The 23,525-nt window shown below is 46.9% G+C and overlaps 1 protein-coding gene and 1 pseudogene across 1 annotated transcript; one reads left to right on the top strand and one right to left on the bottom strand.

The window, feature by feature from the left end:
• Positions 1–9,610: 9,610 nt before the first annotated feature.
• Positions 9,611–21,531, bottom strand: LOC123159248 (uncharacterized; annotated as a pseudogene).
• Positions 11,750–19,768, top strand: LOC123159249 (uncharacterized). Its single transcript, XM_044577074.1, has 2 exons — positions 11,750–12,374; positions 19,416–19,768. The coding sequence occupies exons 1-2, from the start codon at positions 11,874–11,876 to the stop codon at positions 19,572–19,574; spliced, it is 660 nt and encodes a 219-aa protein (XP_044433009.1). The 5' UTR covers positions 11,750–11,873; the 3' UTR covers positions 19,575–19,768.
• Positions 21,532–23,525: the final 1,994 nt, after the last annotated feature.

The following is a 23,525-nucleotide window of genomic DNA, read 5'->3' on the forward strand; positions in this document are numbered from 1 at the left end:
CTGCACTTGGGTATTATCAAGCTCTTTTCTGGCGCCGTTGCCGGGGAGCAACAACGTGGGGTTGATATTCTCGTGTGTGCTTGTTTGCTTACTTCACTAAGTAGATTTTGTTTTTCCTTTTTGTTTCTGTTTAGTTGTGGGTGAAACATACAAAAAAATATAAAAGAATGAAAATACAAAAAATTTACTTGCCTCTCATGCCTAAAAAGTTTTTTCAATAAGAGAAGTGATTGGAAGGTTATGCATCGGAGAAGTGAGGGTCGACCTTGGACATTTGTGTTCATGCTCATGGAAACAATGTAAAAAAATGCATGGAAGCTTATCTGAAAATAATTATTCCCTTGTATATATCCATTGTATTATAAAAATAATGTGCCAAGCTTTGGTTTTAGGATGATTAGATTGCTTGTTTACTATGTGCAGTACAAAAATAGAAACTTTGGCTGTAGCACGTGAATTTACATTTTTAATGGAAAGTCAAATGGGTCTGAAACTTTTTGCACATTACTTATGTACAAATTTTTTAAATTTTCATATTTTTTCTAGAATTTTTGGAGTTACATAAGTATACTAAACTTCCAGATTACTACAGACTGTCCTGTTTTTAACAGATTCTGTTTTCCATGTGTTGTTCGCTTATTTTGATGAATCTATGGGTAGTATCGGGGAGTATGAACCATGGTGAAGTTGGAATATAGTATATATAGTTCTAATATGAATTGGAATGAGTTTGCAACAGTACCTAAAGGTAGTGATTTGCTTTAGTATACTAACGGATCTCACAAAGTTTTTGTTAAGTTTTGTGTGGATGAAGTGTTCGAAGATCGAGGAGCTATCAATATGAGAAGAATAAAGAGAGGCAAGATTTAAAGCTTGGGGATTCCCAAGGCACCCCAAGTAAATATTTCAAAGGATACTCAAGCATCTAAGCTTGGGGATGCCCCGGTTGGCATCCCATCTTTCTTCTTCAACAAATATCGGTATACCTTGGTTTTTGTTTTCTTCACATGATTTGTGTCCTTTGTGTTTTTGTTTTTCCTTTAAGAACCATGCTAGTATGAGATATTCCTTCATTGGTTTATATAATACTTCATGTGCTTCACTTATATCCTTTAAGTATGATCTTATAGAATTGCTCTTTGTGCTTCACTTAAATTTTTTGAGTATGGTTTTATAGAATGCTTCGTGTGCTTCACTTATATATTTTGAGCTTGAATATTGGTTAGTCTATATTAATTGTAGAATGCTTCATGAAATTCACTTATATCTTTTGGAGTACGAATAATACTATCATCTAAAGCGGGTTTGGAAGAGTGTCAACTTTAGGAATTAGTGATCCCACTATTCCGAATGAGAAGAATTTTGCATATGTGGAGAGTAGTAAAATTTCTATGCTTGTAGATCATGAAAATAATGCTTTATGTGATGGTTATATTGTTGAATACATTAATGATGCTACTGAAAATTATTATGAGGGAGGAATATATGCTTGTAGGAGTTGCAATAATACCAAGTTTCCTCTCTATGTGCTTAAAGTTTTGAAGTTATACTTGTTTTGCCTTCCTATGCTAGTTGATTCTTGTTCCTATAAATTATGTGTTCACAAAATCCCTAGGCATAAGAAGTGGATTAGATTCAAATGTGCTAGTCATATTCTCCATGATGCTCTCTTTATGTCTCAATTCTTTTATGTGAGCATCATTGAAATCATCATGCCTAGCTAAAAGGCATTAAAGAAAAGCGCTTGTTGAGAGACAACCCAATATTTACCCTTACTATTTTTGTGTGTTTACATGATTAATCTACTCTAGTAATCATGTTTTATAGCTTTTGTTTAAATAAATGGCCAAGGAAGACCTTTGGGAAGACATGGGTGAAAGTTAATGTGATCTTGCTGTAAAAAACAGAAACTTTGCGCTCACGAGATTAGCTGCCATTTTTTATAGAAGAGTTATCTTGAGTTGATTATTTTTGCATAAGATTAATATACAAAGTCCTCACGTCTACCAATTTATTTAATAATTGTTTGAGTAGCAGAAGTATGGTTGCTGTTCAGATCATTACAGATTGTTCTATTTCTGACAGATTCTGTTTTCATTGCATAGTTTGCTTGTTTTCTAGTTTCTTTGGCTTATATTTCTCAATATAAATTGTAGAAATGGTATGGTACAGTAGGCATTGTGTGAGAACAATTATGAACCTTGTCTTTGACAGTACCAAAGTGAATGGTTTACTCTTTATCATACTAACCTACCTCACGAAGTTCCGTTAAGTTTTGTGTGATTGAAGTTTTCAAGCTTTGGGTGAGATATTGATATGAGGAGAATAAGGAGTGGAAAGACCCTAATCTTGGGGATGCCCAAGGCACCCCAAGGTAATATTCAAATAAGACTCAAGCGCCTAAGCTTGGGGATGCCCCGGAAGGCATCCCCTCTTTCGTCTTCAAAACTATCGGTATACCTTACTTGGAGCTATATTTTTATTCGTCACATGATATATGTTTTGCTTGCAGCGTATTTTCAATTTTACTTGATGTTTGAATAAAATCATTGGATCTTAAATATTGAATGAAAAAGAATCCTCCCATGGCTAGTTAATTATTTGTCTACTCAGTGTCCTTAACTTATATCTTTTGGAGTAGTTTGTCATTTACTCATGCACTTCACGTATATCATGAGTATATGGTTGAATGAATTGAATATCATAAATCTGAATTTATATATGTTTCATATGCTTATACCATGGGGAGTAATGACTTCACACAAAATAATTATAGGTAGTAAACTTATTGAAAGTTAGCAAACGCAGAATTGGTCACTTGAACAATTCATGAAAGAATATTGAAGGAAGAGAGATTTCACATATAAATATACTATCTTGGACATCTTTTGTAATTGCGAGCACTCATTAAAATATGACATGCTAAAAGGTTGATGTTGGACAAGGAAGACAACGTAATGGGTTATGTCTTCTTATATCTGAAATAAAGTATATTGTCATGGATCATCCAACATGCTGAGCTTGGCTTTCCCCCTCATGCTAGCCAAATTTTTTGCACCAAGTAGATATACTACTTGTGCTTTCAAATATCCTTAAACCCGGTTTTGCCATGAGAGTCCACTATATCTACCTATGGATTGAGTAAGATCCTTCAAGTAAGTTGTCATCGTTGCATGCAATAAAAAAATTGCTCTCTAAATATGTATGATCTATCAGTGTGGAGAAAATAAGCTTTATGCGATCTTGTGATATGGAAGCAATAAAAGCGACGGACTGCATAATAAAGGTCCCTATCACAAGTGGCAATATAAAGTGACATTCTTTCGCATTAAGATTTTGTGCATCCAACTATAAAAGCACATGACAACCTCTGCTTCGCTCTACGAAGGGCCTATCTTTTATTCTTGCCTTATACCTTATACAAGAGTCATGGTGATCTTCACCTTTCCTTTTTACATTTTATCCTTTGGCAAGAACATTGTGTTGGAAATATCCTGATATATATATCCAATTGGATGTAAGTTATCATGAATTATTATTGTTGACATTACCCTTGAGGTAAAAGGTTGGGAGGCGAAACTATAAGCCCCTATCTTTCTCTGTGTCCGATTAAAACTTTGAACCCATAAATATTACATGAGTGTTAGCAATTGTGAAAGATTAAATGGTAGTTGAGTATGTGGAGTTTGCTAAATAAAAGCTCTGACATAGACCCTTCTTGAAAATAAGATGAATTGCAATTGTTTGATGACTGAGAATATAGTTTGTTAGTTTCAAGAAAGTTTATGATCTATACTTTAACATGTGAATAGCTTGTTACTTGATCATGAAAAGTTTTATGATATGAGATACTATTATGATATATAATGATGCTATAAAGAGTGTTTGAAACTATCATTGATCAAACTTAAGAACTTGCTAGCATTCACACTCCATAAATTATTTATTTTATCATTTACCTACTTGAGGACGAGTAGGAATTAAGCTTGGGGATGCTGATACGTCTCCAACGTATCGATAATTTATGAAGTATTCATGTCATGTTTACTATTGTTTTATATGATTTTGGTATGATTTGATTAGAACTAACCCAGACTGACGCTGTTTTCAGCAGGACTACCGTGGTGTTGTTTTTGTGCAGAAATAAAAGTTCTCAGAATGCGCTGAAAATCAACGGAGAATTTTTCTGGAAAATATAAAAAATACTGGAACAAAAATCTACCGGAGGGGACTCCCGTGGGCCCCATGAGGGTGGGGGCGCCCCCCTCCTGGGCGCGCCTCTGTGCCTCGTGGACTGTCTGTGGGGCCCCCTGACTTGGTCTCGACGCCAACCTCTCCTATAAATACCCAAACCTCCAGAAATTAACCTAGATCGGAAGTTCCGCCGCCGCAAGCCTCTGTAGCCACGAGAAATCAATTTAGGCCCTCTCTGGCACCCTGTCGGAGGGGCCATCATCACCGGAGGCCATGGAGGAGGATCCTGGAGGGGCCATCATCGCCATGAAGGCTAAGGACCAGAGGGAGAACCTCTCCCCATCCAGGGGGAGGCCATGGAGGAGGAAGCACAGGGGGGAGAACCTCTCCTCCTCTCTCTCGGTGGTGCCGGAGTGCCATCGGGAGGGGAATCATCGCCGTGGTGATCATCTTCATCAACATCACCATCATCATCACCATCCTCATCTATTTTACGCGGTCCACTCTCCCACACCCCGCTGTAATCCCTACTTGAACATGGTGCTTTATGCCACATATTATGATCCAATGATGTGTTGCCATCCTATGATGATGTTTTGAGTAGATATCCTTTGTCTTTGGGTTGATTGATGATCTAGATTGGTATGAGTTGTATGTTTTATTTTGGTGTTGTCCTATTGTGCCCTCCGTGTCGCGCAAGCGTGAGGGATTCCCGTTGTAGGGTGTTGCAATATGTTCATGATTCGCTTATAGTGGTTGCTTGAGTGACAGAAGCATAAACCCGAGTAAGGGGGTTGTTGCGTATGGGATAAAGGGGACTTGATGCTTTAATGCTATGGTTGGGTTTTACCTTAATGATCTTTAGTAGTTGCGGATGCTTGCTAGAGTTCCAATCATAAGTGCATATGATCCAAGAAGAGAAAATATGTTAGCTTATGCCTCTCTCTCATATGAAATTGCAATAGTGATTACTGGTCTTGTTAACGATTGCCTAGGATAATTCCGCACACCTACCCATCATTATTCCACACTTGCTATTTATAATATTTAGTAATATATTCTAACTTTATGATAACAGCACCTACTTTTATGTTTTAGCTCTCCGATACCATGCAAAGTTATCCTCTCCATACCCATAACGTAGTTTTATTTCTCGTTTCTAGTTGAAAGCAAACGTTCGGTGTACGTAGAGTCGTATCAGTGGCGGATAGGACTTGAGAGAATATTGATCTTACCTTTAGCTCGTTGTGGGTTCGACACTTCATACTTATCACTTCCATCATTGGGAATTGCTACGATGATTCCCTGCACTTGGGGCCGGTGTCCAGATTCAGCCATCACGGATAGTGCATCACCACCAAAACCTCATGGAAAGCTACGGGGAGGGCGGGGCATGCATCGCCATGAAACACGTACCCCTCCCTGAACCACTCCTCCCCCTGACGACACGGAAACCGCCACATGACCGTCGATGAACAAAACCGAAGGGGGACGATGGGAACCAACGCCCCCGGTCCCCGGCGACACCGTTTCGAGAAGGATTTGATAAATCACGCAGGAAAACCAAACAGATTCGCTCAACCTCGTCGGAAAATCAACGACGACCTCGAACATGCGCCGCCGCGAGACGAGAGGGCGTCGGTTGGGAAAACATCAGGAGGGGAGCACTGTACGTGCGCCGTCGCGAACGAGAATCCTTGCGGCGCCCCCACCTTTGGACGCCGTCGCGTTTGTACAGTGCGGGCGGCGGTTCCGCCCCGAGAGCAATGACGAAAGGAATGGCGAAATGGAAGGGTATCGCCGCGAGAGGGGGAGATAGTGTTGGCTCGAATTTCAAAACCGCCGCCCACTACCTACGACAACTTCCACCAAAGAAACAACCCATGCGTAGATGACATGCGGGCCCTTACGCGGGTCGTTCGTGTCGGGCGGCGTGATGCGGCTAGACCAGGTGGGCGGTTCTCACGCGGGCGATGCAAGGTGCGAGGCGCGCCAGGCAACTCCGACCATGTAACACCCGGGGCCTCACCCGTTCGATCCGCCCCGATCGGGTGGCTCGTGTTCGGCCGAACGAGCACGTGCACGTTTAGGATTTCATGTTGATTTTTTTATATAGAAGACTATAAAAGGTAAATCATTTGCCATTTATAGAAGAAGAAATGCCAGCTGGGTCTGTCTCGTGGGAGGAGCTCTTTTGACCGGAGGATTTTCGAACAACCAATTCAAAATCGGCACGGCATAGGATTTTACAGGACGCTTGCCCGGGTTGTGAAAAAGCAGAGCACAGCCCCTCTGACATATATCTCTCCCCCCCTCCGACCCCAACACCAAACGGGCGGCACACCAAATCCGCCTTCCTTTCCTTCCCCTGTTTCAAGACACACACCCACCCGCAGCCAAGGCGGCCAAAGCTCTCATTTTTCGCTCTCCCACCAAAACTCATCGCCTCTTCACCGCAATGTCGGATCCAGCAGAGGACGCTGCGGCCCTCGCCCGTGCATGGATCGTGGTGGATCGTCTCACTGCCCCTGCGCCGGAGGGTGGGCTGGCCAAGCTTGCGGGGGCTGACCTGCTGGTGGGGTTTCGGGAGCCGCCGGCGCCTTCGAAGGTCTTCTTGCCCGGCAGCGTCTCCGACCGCCCCCTCTACGTAGCCGCGGCCGACGCAAAGGGTTTCTTCGTCCTCTGTGAAGTTCAAGGGCCGGCCTTGCAGGGCCCCGAGGTCTTCTACGGATGCGACGCCGGGAAGGGCGTGGTGACCCGCATCCCGGAGCGCCCCGTCCTCGTCCATCTCGACATCGCCGGAAACGAGTGCGTCGTCGGTCCAAGGGCGACTAAGATCGGCGTCATGTCGAAAAACTTCATCTACCTCGTCGCCGAGCTTTCCCATGCGAGCGCCGACGCACGCGACTCGCGCTCTTCTGCTACTCCTCTTCCATCGGCCAGTGGGTCGAAAAGGAACTTGCTTTGCCTTCGTTTGCTCTTCGACCATGGCATGGCAATTTCACCATCTCACATCTAAACAAGATGTGGTGGGTCGATCTGTCCTTTGGCGTCTTATGTTGTGATCCTTTCGTTGAGAGCCCTGTTCTGACGTACTTCCCGCTTCCGCCCGGCTGCGAGCTCCCGCATCAGGAACAATTATCAAGAACTCGGTGTCTCGGCATCAGTGGAAAGACCCTGCGTTTTGTGAACCTAGAGGGTACGGGCGCTTCAGTGCTTATCAAAGCATGGTCATTTGTTGTGTCTGATGCCGAGCCAGCTGGATGGATGCCAGAGTTTGAGCTGCCAGAAGTTGAAATCTGGGCAGGCCAATCAAACAGACCATATGGTGTTCTGTCAAGCCCCTTTGTTAGTCCAGTAGCCCCAGACTTGGTCTGCATGCTTAAAGGATCAGTTCTTTTCTGCGTGGACTTAAAATCGGGACAAAATTCTCTCGTTTATCGGCTGCCGCCCACCCTGGAAGTAGATGGTGCTACGGGCGTTGAGCCGCGGTTCATGCCATTGCAAATGATGTGGCGCCCATGGGCGATTGTGGCTTCCACGGGTGTGTGCAATGCTCAACTGAAAGACGCGATGCGATTGGAGCGATCTGCACCACCGGTCCAGAGCTGTCTGGTTTATGGCAATACATGCGCGAGGAACAGGACAACGAAGTACATGTATCTGGCAGCGATCGACAGATCAGGAGCTATGTTGATCTGTGCTGGCATTCAGCGCATAGGGGATCCTGCAATCAAGAGGGTCTATTTTGTGAGACATGATATAACTGAGAAGTCACATAAAAGGTTACCTGATCTTGGCCAAGGTGCTCTGGTGCATGGTAATGTTGGTCTTGTCGTGGACAAAGAAGGGGTGTGTGTGGTTGCTGAGCTTGTGCGCACCAAAAACAAGAACAGTGGGCTCATCCGGTTATGGAGATCAGATGATAAAAAGGACAAGTGGACTGATAAGGAGGTGAACTTCCCACTGCAGGGCAGCCGGCGATGGAATGGAAATGGAGCCATCTCATGGGGAGGGAAAATCTGGTGGATTGACCTGTCCCAAGGGCTGATGTCCTATGACCCATTTGGTGCGAAGTCGAAGCTTTGTTACCTGGCTTTCCCTGGTGGGCATGAAATTGCTGAGAATGATATCAACGCTTCAATTGTAGAGAGTAGGCTGGTCAACATTAGCTGTGGTAAGTTATAGTATGCTGAGCTCCATGGACCAGATGAAGAGCCAGTGATCACAGTATGGACGATGGTCGCTCAAAGCAAGGGAATGAGCTGGAGACGCGAGTATGATCTGAAGATAACTGAGGTATGGTCCAAAAAGAGCTTTCATGGCAAAGGGCTTCGGCGGGAGAGGCCGGCGCTCGCTCTTCTGCACCCCTTCAACAATGAAGTGATCTACCTCACTCAGGAAGCCAAGCTGATCTCTGTCAACGTCAGTTCGGCAGAAGTAAAAGAATGTGTCCCTTGTGTGCTTGAAGATAAGGCTACCGATTGCAGGTCTGGAAAATTTATCGTCTACGACATGCCTCTGAAGTGCATTGGCCTGTTCCCAAGACCCTATGTTCTTTAGTCTTGTGCTTTTATCTAGTACTGTCTTCAGACGAGTAGATCATGTTCCTGGGCATCTATGCATACTTTCGCTGAATCTTGTTATTCCTGCATGGCAATTTTCTATCCTGAACCGTATTATGCCTGTATGGCAATTTTAATGTGGAATTTATGCTTATGCCTCTATGGTTATTTATACATGCAATATTGTTCTGAATTACCAGTATTCTTCCATGACACTATGGTAGAGGTGGATATACATGGCATGAAAGGGCCGTCTGGACAAAATAAAACTGTTTTATCATATGTATGTAACCGCAGTGTGAGCTTTATTTATCATAAACATACATCTCCTAGCAGGAAGATCGGCAAAGTACACAACCAAATGTTCAGGTGCCGCTCCCTGTAGGATTTCTTAGCACACTGGTTCTTGTTACAAATTGTAGAAAAAAAACATCGACGAAACAAACAGTGGAAAAACGCTCCCTTTTTGCATTGCAACCTTCCCAGAAATTCAGCAATTGAGGGCTCCCATTCTGCATGATCACGTTAGAATGTCTGTGTGATCTCTTGCCAGCTTCAAACCATCCCTGTCAGCGTGAGCTTCACCAGCTAGTGCATTAGTAAAATGAGGGTACCAGCTAGTGCACCTTTTGCAACAAAATCATAAGATCTATAATCAGTATCCTACAAAATTATGAAGTTTTAGGTCAGGGTATTTGCATGATCCTGATCCCTGGATCCATTCCTATCGATTAATAAAGCCTGGCCGATTGATCTAAAAAGAAGTGTCACACTCTCCACGCACACACACAAAAAAAAAAAGAATAAGTGTCACGGTCTCTCCAAAAGGGGATCACTGAGCACAGACAGCATATGTGATGGTCAATGTTTTTCCAAAACCAATTCAATCTAGCACAAGCCCTGGAGAAGATGTTTACGAGTCTATCCGCAATCACATATCTTTGGTATACAGCTGAGAAGCTGACAGACAACACAGAGTTTCATGTTCTCATTCTCATTGCACAAGAACAAACTAAACCATTTTCGCAGCACAAAGGGGATGAAATGCAGGTATACAGCCGACAGGGTCAAGCCATGGATACTTCAAGAGAGGACTTCGCAAGCCACAGCAACACAGGATCCTTCCTTTTCAGAACCAGGTAGGTCTCCGCACGCCCAATCTCATCCGAGACCACATCCTCGCGGAAGCCAATCAACTCGAGGACCTCCATCGCAGCTGGTTTTCAGAGGGAAAGGGAAGAACGCAGTTACTCCTATAGTGTGCAGCAGAAGTTTTAAGACTAGTGGGACTTTGCAGAGATAAGAGATGTACCTTTGTAATTCGCCGCGCTCCTTTGGAAATGCAGATTGGTCTAGAAGTTTGGACAAAAGGATGATAATTAGCAACAATCTGTTTTAGTGCATCAGAAGACAAAGCATAACATACAGAAACCAAGCATACCTTGCGCAATCTTCTATATCGAATGCCATTTGGGTTCTCTATCACATTCTTGATAATTTTGAAGAGTGTTTGAAGTGCAGAGGATGCCTCTGAAGGTGTAGCTTGCGACCGAAGCATTTCAATAGCCTTCTGGAGACACGAACAGAGGGCTGCCACTGGCTCTTCTATTCTTTGCAGCTCATCTCTCTTTAAATTAGCAGCATGATCGTCAGGGTCAGGTTCAGACTCCAAAACTGAGTGTTTTCTGCTCTGACCAATCTCCGCTCGAATCTTATTTCCAGGTTTCAGAACAGCTCCACAGGTACTAGCATCCAGATCAGGTTCTCCCATGTGCTTCCCATCAATGCACACCACCTGGTTTTGAATAGAGCTAGAGGAGTCATCAGGATCAGGTTCACATTTCAGAACTGTGGAGTCAATTCTCAGCTCCATCTCCACTTCCGTCTTGTTTCCAGATTCCAGGACAAACTCACTAGTACCATCATCAGGATCAGGTTCATTATCATGCTCACCATTGATCTCCTTGTTAAGCATGTCAACATCTGCCGAATCATCAGGATCAGGTTCTAGGCAACCAACAGAGCTTTTCTTGGCAACATCATCAGGAACAGGCTCAGAATAACCTATGGTATTCTGCTCTGTAGATGCCACAAAACCTGCTGATCCTACATCATATTTCTCCACAGATTTAGTAACACTACTGTGGGAACTCCCCAAATCTGTTGATGATGCACTCAAGAGAAGCTGATAAGCAGCTACTCCTTGCAACACACAGGCACTTGCCAGTGAACTCGATCCGCCCCCAAGCTTGTGACCGACAACACGAGCTTCCGTTTAAATCAAACGCATCTTCATAGGAATCAGATATTTTGTGGCCACTCAGCACATGTCCACTTGATTTGGTCCAGTCCAAGGACCCAGCTTCCTCATTCAACTGAACAGAAAAATAACTGTAAGTTGAGGATCAGGTGAAGTCAAAGCAAACAGCTGGCAAACAAAGGCAACTGGGGCAGCTAAAATAAAGAACCTGCTTATTAAGAGCGAAAAAGTGGGCATCATGCTCAGAGTGCACCATATGAGCCTGAAATCAATGAATAGACAAGTAAAAAAAATTTAAAAGCCCGTAACTATAGCAAAAAGGTAATCCACATACGAAATACAAATTCTATGGGAATATAAAACCAAAAAAATTACAAGTTCATGGAGCAGAGTTTTCTTGATACTTTCGTACTTCCGAAATCCTTTCAAATCATCAGTTCGTAGGCGAAGGGGCATCTCCTCTCCTATGTTCTATATGGATAGCACACAATATACCCTCAGAAAACAAATATTGCTGCGCAATGAATATTAATTGTACTGTATGAGAGTAACTTATATTCACCTTATTGAAGCCTAGAATGCATTTTGGACTAACACATACATATCCCACTGGTGCCACTTCAGTCATGATTCCCACTCGCCATCTATGCTGAAAAACCTGAAAAAATTAACTGTCTAAATATGAAACTACACAAAGAAACAGACCGGCCACTTGAAGATTGTTACCTTGTTCATGATCGCAATTATGCCGGGGTTACAAGCAAGCATGTGCATTCTTTTCAGAGCTTCTGAAGGTGGTGGATTCAACTGGCACCCAAAAGGCAAATAAGCACACAATTTTAATTTAAGATGCCATGATTGGCCTACCCACGATTATACAAATCAGACAGAAACTTGCTACTACCAACATGCCATGGTTGTTCTTCCGTCTTCACACACACACAAGGTACCCTAGCCTAGACACGGATAGGCGGATGAGAGGCGATCGCGGGGCCGCTCGTGAGGGCGTTCAGGGTTCAACGGCGGAACCGCCGGCTTGCGCTGGTGATCGGTGGCGGGTGGGGGGCAGATTCTGGGCGTTGGCGACTGATGACGAGGAGGACGCAGAAGACGATGGGGCGGAACCGCCGGTGGAGTCGCCGCCGTCACCTTCACCTTCCGATCTGATCTGCGAGTTCTTTAATTCCGGGTACTCCGAAGAGGAAGTGGCAACTACGGTGGATCGGGTTGTACCTCCGGAGGATCTGGCTCGTGCGGGGCTGCAGGCCGGCGACAAGGTTGAGATAATCCGTCGAATAGTTCATCGGAAGACGTCGGCTTCGGCGCTTCGGCCATGGAAAGGTCCAATACCCAAGGTTAGTTTGCCGAAACTTACGGTTTTTGATTTGATTCGTCCGGAAGAATGGGTTACGGTAAAACGGAAGAAGAAGATGCGGAGTTCGCCCCGGGGTTCGAGATCACCGGCGCCGGCAGTGGCAGCTGCGGCGGCCGCGATTCAAACCTCGAGAGCGGCAGCGCTCGCTCGGCTGCTGCGTGCGGCTGGGCCGGAGCATTCGGTTGCGACCGATGTGGGCGTTGGGCCGGATCATCATGGGTATGCGGCCCATGTTAGTTCTGAAGCCCATACCGGTTTTTCTATCGAGCCATGCACGTTCAATCATAGAGACTCGATCGCTCCTGCGCCGTCAGTGGAAGGCGCTAGGGTTCGAAGGTCGGGGCGTCGTGGCTATCCTGTCTGCGGTGCTCGCCGAGCTAGGAGGATTCCACCGCTGCACGCGATGGCTGGCCGGGGGAATGCGCCTCCGCCCGCGGCAAGCGGCGTGGCAGGTCGGGGAGGAGCTGCTCCGCCGGTTCAGGGGTCTGGTCGTGGAGCCCCTCCGATTGGGCTTCGGCCGCCTGCGCCGGTCGGGGGCGCTGCTGGGCGTGGTGGTGCGCCCCAGCCGCAGCACAACCGCAGTGCTCCGCCTCCTCCTTTACGGCAGCCGGGAGGCAACCAAGTCCCCTCGACACAGGGAGCCCGGGTCTCGGCGACGTTGCCGACGACGGCGGGTCGGGGCGGACTAAGGCCTGTGGCACCGGTTCACCGGGGTGAGCATCGGCCCCCCCTTCCGGTGGCCACTTCATCGGTGACTGCTGCGGTGGGTTCGACCGGGACCGGACCCGCGGCGCCGGGGATAGATGCGGCCGGCCGGGCGGGAGGATCAACCGAGTCTAGGAGTGTGCATCATGCTGGTCAGCAGCGGGCGTCACCGCATCATCTGGCCGTTCCGCAAGCGCAAAACAGGATTGGGCAGACTCAGGCTCAGGGCGGGCAGGTTAACAACATTGGGGGTAAAAATGCTCCTCCACGAGGCAAGTGGGGTGATGACGGTTATGACGCATATGGTGTCGGTCAACATCATGGTTCTTCTTCCACGGGAGGAGGCCGTGGGTTTGCATGGCAGAGCGACGGGTCGGCTGAGAGACCGTTTCTAGGCCCAGCTGGAGGCTTTGTTGAGGGGGCGTCAGGCCCGGATCACAGACAGAGAGGAGGGTTTCGCGGATACCGTGGCCGTGGTGGAGGCCGAGGGAGGTCTAGCCGACCGCCTCCACCCAGGGTGGCTGACACTGCCGATGCGGTAATGGATACGGACCATGTTGCCCCGGAGTTACCATCCCAGGCTATGGAGGTGGTTAATGCTCTTGCTGTTGTTGATGTTCCTGGGACTGCAAAAGACACCGAGGCGGCTGACCGGGCTGAGGTAGAGCGGGCATCCAAGTATGCTCGTAAAAAAGAGAGGATGCTCTGTTACCGGTGCGGTGAGAAAGGTCATTTCATTGCGGAATGTGTGGCCCAACTTTGTGACTCCTGTGGCAAGCCGGCTCATGCGTCGGGAGAGTGTCCTTTTTTGAGGGAGCAGACTCCAGCTCTTACAGTCTACGGCGTGTACTGTGTTGAGCTTATGTTTTTTGAGTCAACAGCTGCGAGGGAGATTCCAGTTGATGCTCAGAGTCTTACTACTGGTTTAGTGAAGGTCACCCAGGGAGATGTCTCACAGGCTCAGATTGTGCAGAGACTGCAGCAGCTGGCTCCGGGTGATTTTCAGTGGGACCTTGTTTCTGTTGAGGAGAGAGTGTTCAGAGTTGAGTTCCCTTCAGTTGAGGACTTGCAGCGATTGCTGAGCTTTGGGATGTGTAAGGTGCCAGGCACTACTGGTATTTTAGAGTTTCATGAATGGAAGAAAGTTGAGCCTAAGTGGAAGCCGCTTACTCAGCTGTGGCTGCGTTTTTCTGGAGCGCCTTCTGAGGCTATGGCGGATGTTCGTGTGGTGGCTAGTTTGGGGAGGTTGGTTGGTAAGACGGAGCAGGTTGATATGGCGTTCACTCGAGCACAGGGGGTGGCCAGACTGCGTGTCAGTATTTTGGACATAGAGTATGTTCCGGATGTCGTCAATTGGACATATAGGGGAGAGGTATTTCCCCTTGACATAGAGTTTGAGGATGCGGAACTGTTTGCTGTGGTGGCCGTGGGTACTGATGTGGACATGCACGAAGGGGGAGGGGATGCTGCTTGATCTGGGGGACCGACTGAGGAGGCTGGACAGGAGTCCAACGGTTCGGGACCTATAGCTCAGGAGCCTGGGAACGGATCCGGAGTGGAGCCGTCTCACACTTCATCCACGCCTCATAACTCTTTGCGGTTTGGGTCCTTTCAGTCGTCGTCAGCCCCTCCTCACCTGTGGAGTGATCGGGTTGACTCTGATGAGGCTTTTGAGCATTCGCTCCCGGTCTTGGACTTTGGACCGGCTCTTCGGCGTATGGATGGCGCTCGAGCGATGGCTGGGCGCGCGGTGGAGTCTCTGGGGTCGCCGGTGCGCCCAGGGCCGTCGGTGCCATCGAGCGGCCGGCAGGAGCTCGGCTTGGCTATTTCTCCGAGGGGAGGGGTGTCGGGGCAGGCGGCCACGACTACCTCTCCTCCTACCTTGTCACAGGTGTCGACCCCTGTGGCGCCTGGGGTCAGTGCTGGTGATCCATCTCTGGGGCGGGTGGCCCTGGATGATTGCCTCTCGGGAACTCTGCGGGTGGCGAGCCAGCCGGAGGCGATGGCCGGTGGGCTGGGGCGGGTGGCCCTGGATCCTCTTGCCTCGGCGGCGGCCGAGACGGTAGTGCTCTCGTCTGCAGGAGTGAGAGCTGGGGGGTAGGGACTAGAGCAGGCGGCTCTGGCGCATCTCCCTTCTGGCTTCTCCCCCGACCTTCGGAGGTCTTCCCCCACCCGGTCCCCTCCGACTGCCATTACTCGGGAGGAGGTAATTGCGTTCGGGGGGATCCCGGACCCGGCTTCTCAGGGGAGACAGATGAGCTCACGTATCCAGGACCTACCGGAGGTGGACGACATTCAGCAGCGGTGCGCTATGCGGGCGGCCAAGCTCCGGGATGTGGAGGCCACTACTGGTATGTCAGTTAATTTATCTAATTCCATCTTGCACTTTTCTAAGGACGAGATTATTAATAATGCCAACCAAGTAGGGGTATCGCTTGGGAATGATAATTCTGAAATTTCAAATTCTATTAATGATCTCTTAGATTTGGAAGCGGAACGAGCCTTAGAAACCATTAGAAACCTGGCGGCTGTAAGACCTATGAATGATGCGGAAATTGATGCATTGGGGGTACGGGTGCTTGACAATTTCTGTGCGGATCTTGTTCCTCCGTCTGCGGAGTCTGATGAAGAGGAAGTCGGTGTGGATGAAGTAGTAACTGCACAACCGGAGCCTGGTTATGAGGACCGGGTTACGGGAAATAACAATCCTAAACGTAAGTGGAAGCGGAAGGTGTATCCCGCATCCGCGGTACGTAGGAGTGCTAGGATTTGTACTGCTAAAAAATTCCATGATGAGCTATGAAAGGAATCTTCTAGAATAGCAGAGGTCTTAAGGACTTGGCTAAACGTAGGTTTCTAGCGGAGGCTTCTTTAGAGCACAGTTTGGACTTCATTGCGCTCTCTGAAACTGGTAGGGATAATTTTGCACCACAGTTTCTTAACACGTTGTCGGGAGGAGTGGAGTTCGACTGGCATTGTCTTCCTCCAAGAGGGAGGTCCGGTGGCATCTTGCTTGGTGTGAGATGTGACTCACTGGAAGTCCGGAGCGTTGTTATGGGTGACTTCGCGGTCAAATTTCGAGTCAGGTCTAAAGTTGATGGGTTTAACTGGGTCCTGGTGGCGGTCTATGGGGCCGCACAACCGGAGCTTAAACCGGAGTTTTTGGCAGACTTGGTTCGTATTTGCGGATCTGAACAACTTCCCATTTTGGTTGGGGGGGACTTCAACATCATTAGGAGGAGAGAGGAGAAGAATAATGATCACTTTGACGGCCGATGGTCTTTTATGTTTAATACCATCATTGAGAGCTTGGATCTGAGAGAGATCGAGCTTTCTGGTCGCCAATTCACCTGGGCTAACTCTTTACCCAATCCAACATATGAGAAGTTGGATCGGGTGCTAGCAAGTGCCGAATGGGAGCAGAAATTCCCTCTCGTCACGGTTCAGGCTCTCACGCGAGGGATTTCAGACCACACGCCTTTGTTCGTCGACTCCGGTGAACCAAGGCACGTGGGAAACAAAAATACCTTCTCTTTCGAAACGGCGTGGTTTGAACGAGAAGGTTTCCTGGATCTCGTAGCTAGGGAGTGGGCTACGGATACTGGGGGAAGATCGTCCGTCGAGCGATGGCAGAATAAGATCAGGCATTTGAGGAGCTTTCTACGGGGATGGGCCAAACACCTAAGTGGAGTTTATAATATTGAAAAGGATAGACTCCTACATCTTATACGATCCTTAGATGTTAAAGCTGAATCTACAATTCTGCAGTCTGCTGAATTGTCTTGTAAGCTTGATGCGGAGAAGAGGTTGAAGGAACTTCTCCGTGAAGAAGAGCTGAAGTGGGCGCTCAGAGCAAAGGTTCGCAAAGTAATCCAAGGGGATGCGAACACTCAATTCTTTCATCTTATTGCAAATGGCAAACATAGAAAGAAAAGAATTTTTCAGCTAGAGCAAGATGAAGGCACAATTGTGGGTCACGATAATCTGAAGATCTACATCACTGATTATTATAAGCAGTTATTTGGACCGCCGGAGGATAGCGCGGTGTCCCTTGATGAGTCCAGGACTGAGGATATGCCTCAACTAACTGCTTCTGATAATGCTACCTTGATTGCACCGTTTACGGAAAAGGAAGTTTTCGATGCCATTACCCAGATGGAGAACAATAAGGCTCCCGGGCCGGATGGGTTTCCGGTGGAGTTTTATAAAAAATGTTGGCATATTATCAAGGGGGATCTTTTACCCATGTTTCATGACCTTTTTGCTGGACGGCTTCATCTATTTCACCTGAATTTTGGAACCATAACCTTGCTACCAAAGAAGACAGATGCTCTGAGGATTGAGCAGTTCCGGCCTATTTGTCTTTTGAATGTTAGTTTCAAAATTTTTACCAAGGTTGGGACGAATAGACTCACACAGATTGCGCATTCTGTGGTGCAGCAATCCCAGACTGCTTTCATGCCAGATAGAAACATCCTAGAAGGGGTGGTGGTTTTGCATGAAACGCTCCATGAAATCCACTCAAAGAAACTCGATGGAGTCATTTTTAAAGTGGACTTTGAGAAAGCGTACGACAAAGTTAAGTGGCCTTTCCTGCAACAAGCTTTGCGTATGAAAGGGTTCGACGAGGGCTGGAGGAGCCAGATTGAATCGTTCACGCAGAAGGGTAGTGTTGGTATTAAAGTGAATGACGACATTGGTCATTATTTCCAGACACACAAGGGCTTGCGGCAAGGAGATCCGATGTCCCCTATTCTGTTCAACATAGTTGTGGATATGTTGGCTGTTCTGTTAGGTAGGGCCAAGGATGCAGGCCAAGTTGGAGGCTTGGTGCCTCATTTAGTTGATGGAGGTATCTCCATCCTGCAGTACGCTGATGATACTATTATTTTCATGGAGCATGACTTGGTAAAAGCGAGAAATATGAAGCTGTTGCTTTGTTTGTTTGAGCAATTGAGTGGGCTCAAAATTAACTTCCATAAAAGCGAGTTATTCTGCTTTGGTAGAGCCAAAGAGGAACAAGAATCCTATAAACAACTGTTTGGGTGTGGTTTGGGGGAGCTGCCATTCACATACCTAGGAATTCCTATACATCACCGTAGGCTTACGAACAATGAATGGAAGTGTATTGAAGATCGATTTGAGAAAAAGCTAAGCTGTTGGAAGGGTAAGCTCATGTCATATGGAGGCCGGTTAATTCTTATTAATTCGGTGCTGACGAGCATGCCCATGTTCCTTCTGTCTTTCTTTGAAGTACCGGTTGGGATAAGGAAAAGACTGGACTTCTATCGATCGCGTTTCTTTTGGCAGGGAGATGAGCTAAAAAGAAAATACCGGTTAGCGAAGTGGGATATCATTTGTAGGCCTAAAGACCAAGGGGGTATGGGGATTGAAAATCTTGAGGTCAAGAACCGATGCCTTCTTAGCAAGTGGTTATGGAAGTTATCTTCAGGAACTGAAGCCACTTGGGCACAAATCCTTCGTAATAAGTATCTTCAAACCAAAACTTTGTCTCAGGTCACGGGTAGACCGACTGATTCACCCTTTTGGAAAGGGCTAATGAAAGTTAAGCTTTCATTCTTTCAGAGGGCAAAGCATGTTGTTGGAAACGGTGCCAGCACGAGATTCTGGGAGGATTGTTGGCTCGGTGATACGCCCCTTGCAATCCAGTATCCGGCGTTATATCGTGTTGTACAAAGGCGCGATGCTATGGTTACAACAGTTTTTCGTTCCATTCCACTTAATATTCATTTTAGAAGATCGTTAGTGGGCAATCGTTGGGAACAGTGGCTGCATCTAGTTGGAAGACTCATGCAGGTCCAGCTTTCACAACAACCTGATAAACTGCGCTGGAACCTCACTAGGTCCGGGGAATTCACTGTTAAATCAATGTACGTTGCTGTTATTAATTCCAGCTCCATCCCGACCTCCAAGCATGTGTGGGATGTTAAAGTTCCTTTGAAGATTAAGGTGTTTATGTGGTTTCTCCATAAACAAGTTATCTTAACAAAGGATAATTTAACAAAGCGCAATTGGACAGGTCCTACTAGGTGTAGTTTCTGTGATCAGGGTGAAACCATTAAGCATCTATTCTTTGATTGCCCACTAGCTAGAATTCTTTGGACAACTGTTCATGTGGCTTTCAATATTACTCCACCAAATTCGGTGAACATGATGTTTGGAGCTTGGCTTAACAGGGTAGAGCCCGGGTTAGCTAAGCATATTCGCGTGGGGGGTGTGCGCCTTAGTGTGGGCGCTTTGGAATTGCAGAAATGATCTTGTTTTTAACAGAATAACAAACACTCATGTTTTGCAGGTTATCTTCAGAGCCACGACACTTATCCGTTCCTGGTCGCTACTCACTCCGACGGAGGCCAGGGAGCGTTTGGTTACTGGTGCTATCCGATGGGAGACGGTAGCACGGGATATCTTCAGCCGGTTTGGATGGCGGTCATGTAATAGGATAGGCAATTAGTTTACCTGTCTTTTGTTCAGCCAACCGGTTGTGGTTTATCCTTTGTTGGGCTAGCTTATGTATCTAGCCTTTGGGCTCTGTGTGAGCCTTGTCGTTTGTTTTTTAGTTTGCTACTACTGAGACTTTGATACCTTGTGGATGTTTTATTTTCAATAAGATGGCCGTATGCATCGTGCTGATGCTGAGGCCGGGGATCCCCCCTTTTCAAAAAAAAACATGCCATGGTTGTCTAATTCTGGGACGGACGGACGGAGAAAGTAGAGTTTTTAGGCAACACCTGACACGATCAAGGAGTATAAAATGGATTTCATCATTCTAGAAAGTTAGTGGTATGAGATGGAAATGGCTTCAAAATTATGTTCATTTATTCTGGACTAAATAAACAAATTAGCAGACAACATGATTTTGGGTCTTCTATGCTCTCCTGTATAGATATTTGTTTAAATTACACAATCTAGTTTTTCCATACTTTGCAAATCAATATCCATGACATACACACTGCTGACTGCTTGTTATGGCGCTGCTAGAAGGAGGGCGCAAGAGGGCCGGCCCGGGGCCTTTTTGCCCACGGCCGGGCAAGAGGGAAGGGATTTCCTTCTTAATTCTTGCTTGATTAGATTGATACATCTCCTCTCTTTATATAGAGAGGTTTACTTGACTCCCAAGCAAGGCTTACTTGACCCCTAAGCAAGCGACCCTTATCTCTAATTAACCCTAAGACTAATGGGCCCATTAGGCCCATTACATACTCTAACACTACACCCCACCTGGACATGCAGCTTGTCCCCGAGCTGCAGCCTAACCAACTTATAACCATGACTCGACGCAACACAAACCTAACACCTAAAAACAAGCCTTTTACATCTCGGCTTGTTTTATTATTCTCAACCTGAAATGGACTGGGACGCTTTATTTTGGACCCCTTAACAAAAAGTGGACACCATCTGCACGTCGGATACCAAATTGTTATGGCACTGCTAGAAGGAGGGCGCAAGAGGGCTGGCCGGGGGCCTTTTTGCCCACGGCCGGGCAAGAGGGAAGGGATTTCCTTCTTAATTCTTGCTTGATTAGATTGATACATCTCCTCTCTTTATATAGAGAGGTTTACTTGACTCCCAAGCAAGGCTTGCTTGACCCCTAAGCAAGCGACCCTTATCTCTAATTAACCCTAAGACTAATGGGCCCATTAGGCCCATTACGTACTCTAACACTGCTCGAATGATCCAATGGAAAGAGCATAGAATTATTCAAGCAGGAAGACAAAAAATGTAAAGGTACAAAATAGCATGAGCAGAAGTAAGATTTATAAGCAAACTGGCGTCATGATTGTTATCCAATGGATCTGTCTCATATGAACCGAAAAACACAAATGGGTTCAGAAGATTGACTAACCTCAGCCCCGGGTAAGTGAAGTGTCCGAAAATCACAGAAGATGTATTGCCCCTGTGGAAGTTTTAGTGAAACACGGGGCCTGCCTGAAGATCATTGCCTCAGCCATTGTTCTTCCTCTTCAAATCCAATTATCTGCAGATCTGGTCTTTTTCCATTGTCTGATACTTCCTCAATTTCATCTTCAAAGACACCCATCACTCTAATAGGCTTACCCTGATGCACGAAAAGAGAGAGAGAAAGGTGCATAGAAATGATGTTATTCACCATTGCATTAGCAATTACCCAACAGCATGTTGAATATACATGCAATGCATGCGCATCTTACCTCACCGACAGCAGCTTCTTTCAGTGTTAAGCTTGAATGGGGGTCTAAAAATGGACTGATCAGCTTGGAACCTTTATTTGCAGATTGTGGAACTATGAGCTTCAACGTCTCTGGTTTAACATTAGTCAAATCCTGGAGCAGTTGCCCAAATTCCTTCACCGTACAGCTTGGGTCTGCATCAACATCAAGTTGCCTGCCTCTCCAAGTGACCGATATTCGAGCTATTCTCTGTTCATCCATTTTCTTCCTGACAAAAACCACCTAATGCTGTCAGTTTATGTGTTCGATAAATTATATGATGATCATGATATTATATACAACCAGAGTGTCATCTCATCAATGTTATCAGTGGGAAAGGGAAGATAGAAAATTAAGTAGCCATGAAAATAAGCTCGAGGCATCCTGTTAACACCATGGGGTCAATACTGAACCAACTGCCATCATCCTGTATACTCCCAATTCCCGAGATTCCGTCAGAAGCAGAGGAAAAAATGGAGGCCCGATTGATTATCCGCGCAACCAAAAGGAGGCAGAATTCCCACTGGTATTTCTACCCCAATACTTCCATGTGATCTTTACCGAAGCAGTAGAAAACTAGACTTACAAATTAGTACTACCACAACTGCATACCGTCACCGGTCACACGGACCCCGGGTTCGGTGACGTCACGGCTTCCGTCGCTGGCGTCATCACTGACGGCCTCAGGAGAAGAACAGGTTTACGCCTCCGTCTGAACAGAAATGTGTCTTTTGAACCTGGTTGTGTAACTTGTTGCATATCTTCAAAGACACTCATGATTCTAATAGGCTTACCCTGATGCACGAAAAGAGAGAGAGAAAAATGCATAGAAATGATGTTATTCACCATTGCATTAGCAATTACCCAACAGCATGTTGAATATGCGCACAATGCATCCGCATCTTACCTCACTGACAGCAGCTTCTTTCAGTGTTAAACTTGAATGGGGGTATGAAAATGGACCGATCAGCTTGGAACCTTTATTTGCAGATTGCGGAACTATGAGCTTCAATGTCTCTGGTTGTAGCGGGATAGCCACCGTGATCTACACCGACGAGGAAGCATATTGGCGCCTTCGGGGCGCTCAGAGATGGGTCCTGAAGGGGGACGCGAATACTGCTTACTTCCAGGCGATCGCCAACGGCCGCCGTAGACGCAACACCATCCCCCTCCTTTGGGATGGGGAGACCCTCCTCCAGGACCCCCGTGACATCCGGACCCATGTCGACGGCTTCTATCGATCCCTCTTCTCTCCCGCTCCTAGGAGCGGCATCTCCCTCGCCCCCGATTGTTGGGCTGGTGCCCAACTTGTATCCGACTCGGAGAATGCGGCCCTGACGGCCCCCTTCTCTGAGCAGGAGGTCTGGGAGGCCATCAGGGGTATGAACCCCTCTTCTACGCCGGGCCCGGACGGTCTCCCGGTCATTTTCTTCCAGACCTTCTGGAACGTGATTAAAACCGAGGTCATGGCCATCTTCGATGAATTCTTTGTTGGTTCTATTGACCTAGGTCGCCTCAACTACGGGATCATCTCTCTCATCCCCAAGGTCCCTGGGGCGTCTGACATCCGCCAGTTCCGCCCGATCACGGTCATTAACATGATCTTTCGGATCCTGGCCAAGGGGTTCGCCAATAGGGTGACCCTGCTTGCGGATCGGATAACCCATCCTAACCAGTCGGCCTTCATTAAGGGCCGGTACATCCTGGATGGTGTCCTGGTACTTCATGAGGTTCTTCATGAGGTCCGGGTTAAACGCCTGAAGGCGGTTTTTCTAAAGATCAATTTTCATAAAGCCTACGACACTGTTAGCTGGACCTTCCTCAGGGAAGTCCTTCTTCGGAAGGGCTTTGATGACCGATGGATCACTAGTCATGCAAATGGTCTCTTGCGGTCGCACGGCGGTCGACATCAGCGGCGAGATCGGTCCTTTCTTCCCTACCCTTTGTGGGGTGCGCCAAGGCGACCCCTTCTCCCCGTTCTTCTTCAATATGGTAGTGGACCCTCTTGCCTCCATTCTGGATAAGGCAAAAGCCGCTGGCCACATTCGTGGGATTACCCCCCACCTCTCTGGGGGCTCAGGGATCTCCATCCTCCAGTATGCTGATGACACGATCATCATGGTCGAAGGCTCGAAGGTGGACATCGCCAACCTTAAGTTCCTCCTTCTCTGCTTCCAACACATTCGTGGGATTACCCCCCACCTCTCTGGGGGCTC

This window comes from Triticum aestivum, chromosome 7B, assembly GCF_018294505.1.
Source record: "Triticum aestivum cultivar Chinese Spring chromosome 7B, IWGSC CS RefSeq v2.1, whole genome shotgun sequence".
Lineage (NCBI taxonomy): Eukaryota > Viridiplantae > Streptophyta > Magnoliopsida > Poales > Poaceae > Triticum > Triticum aestivum.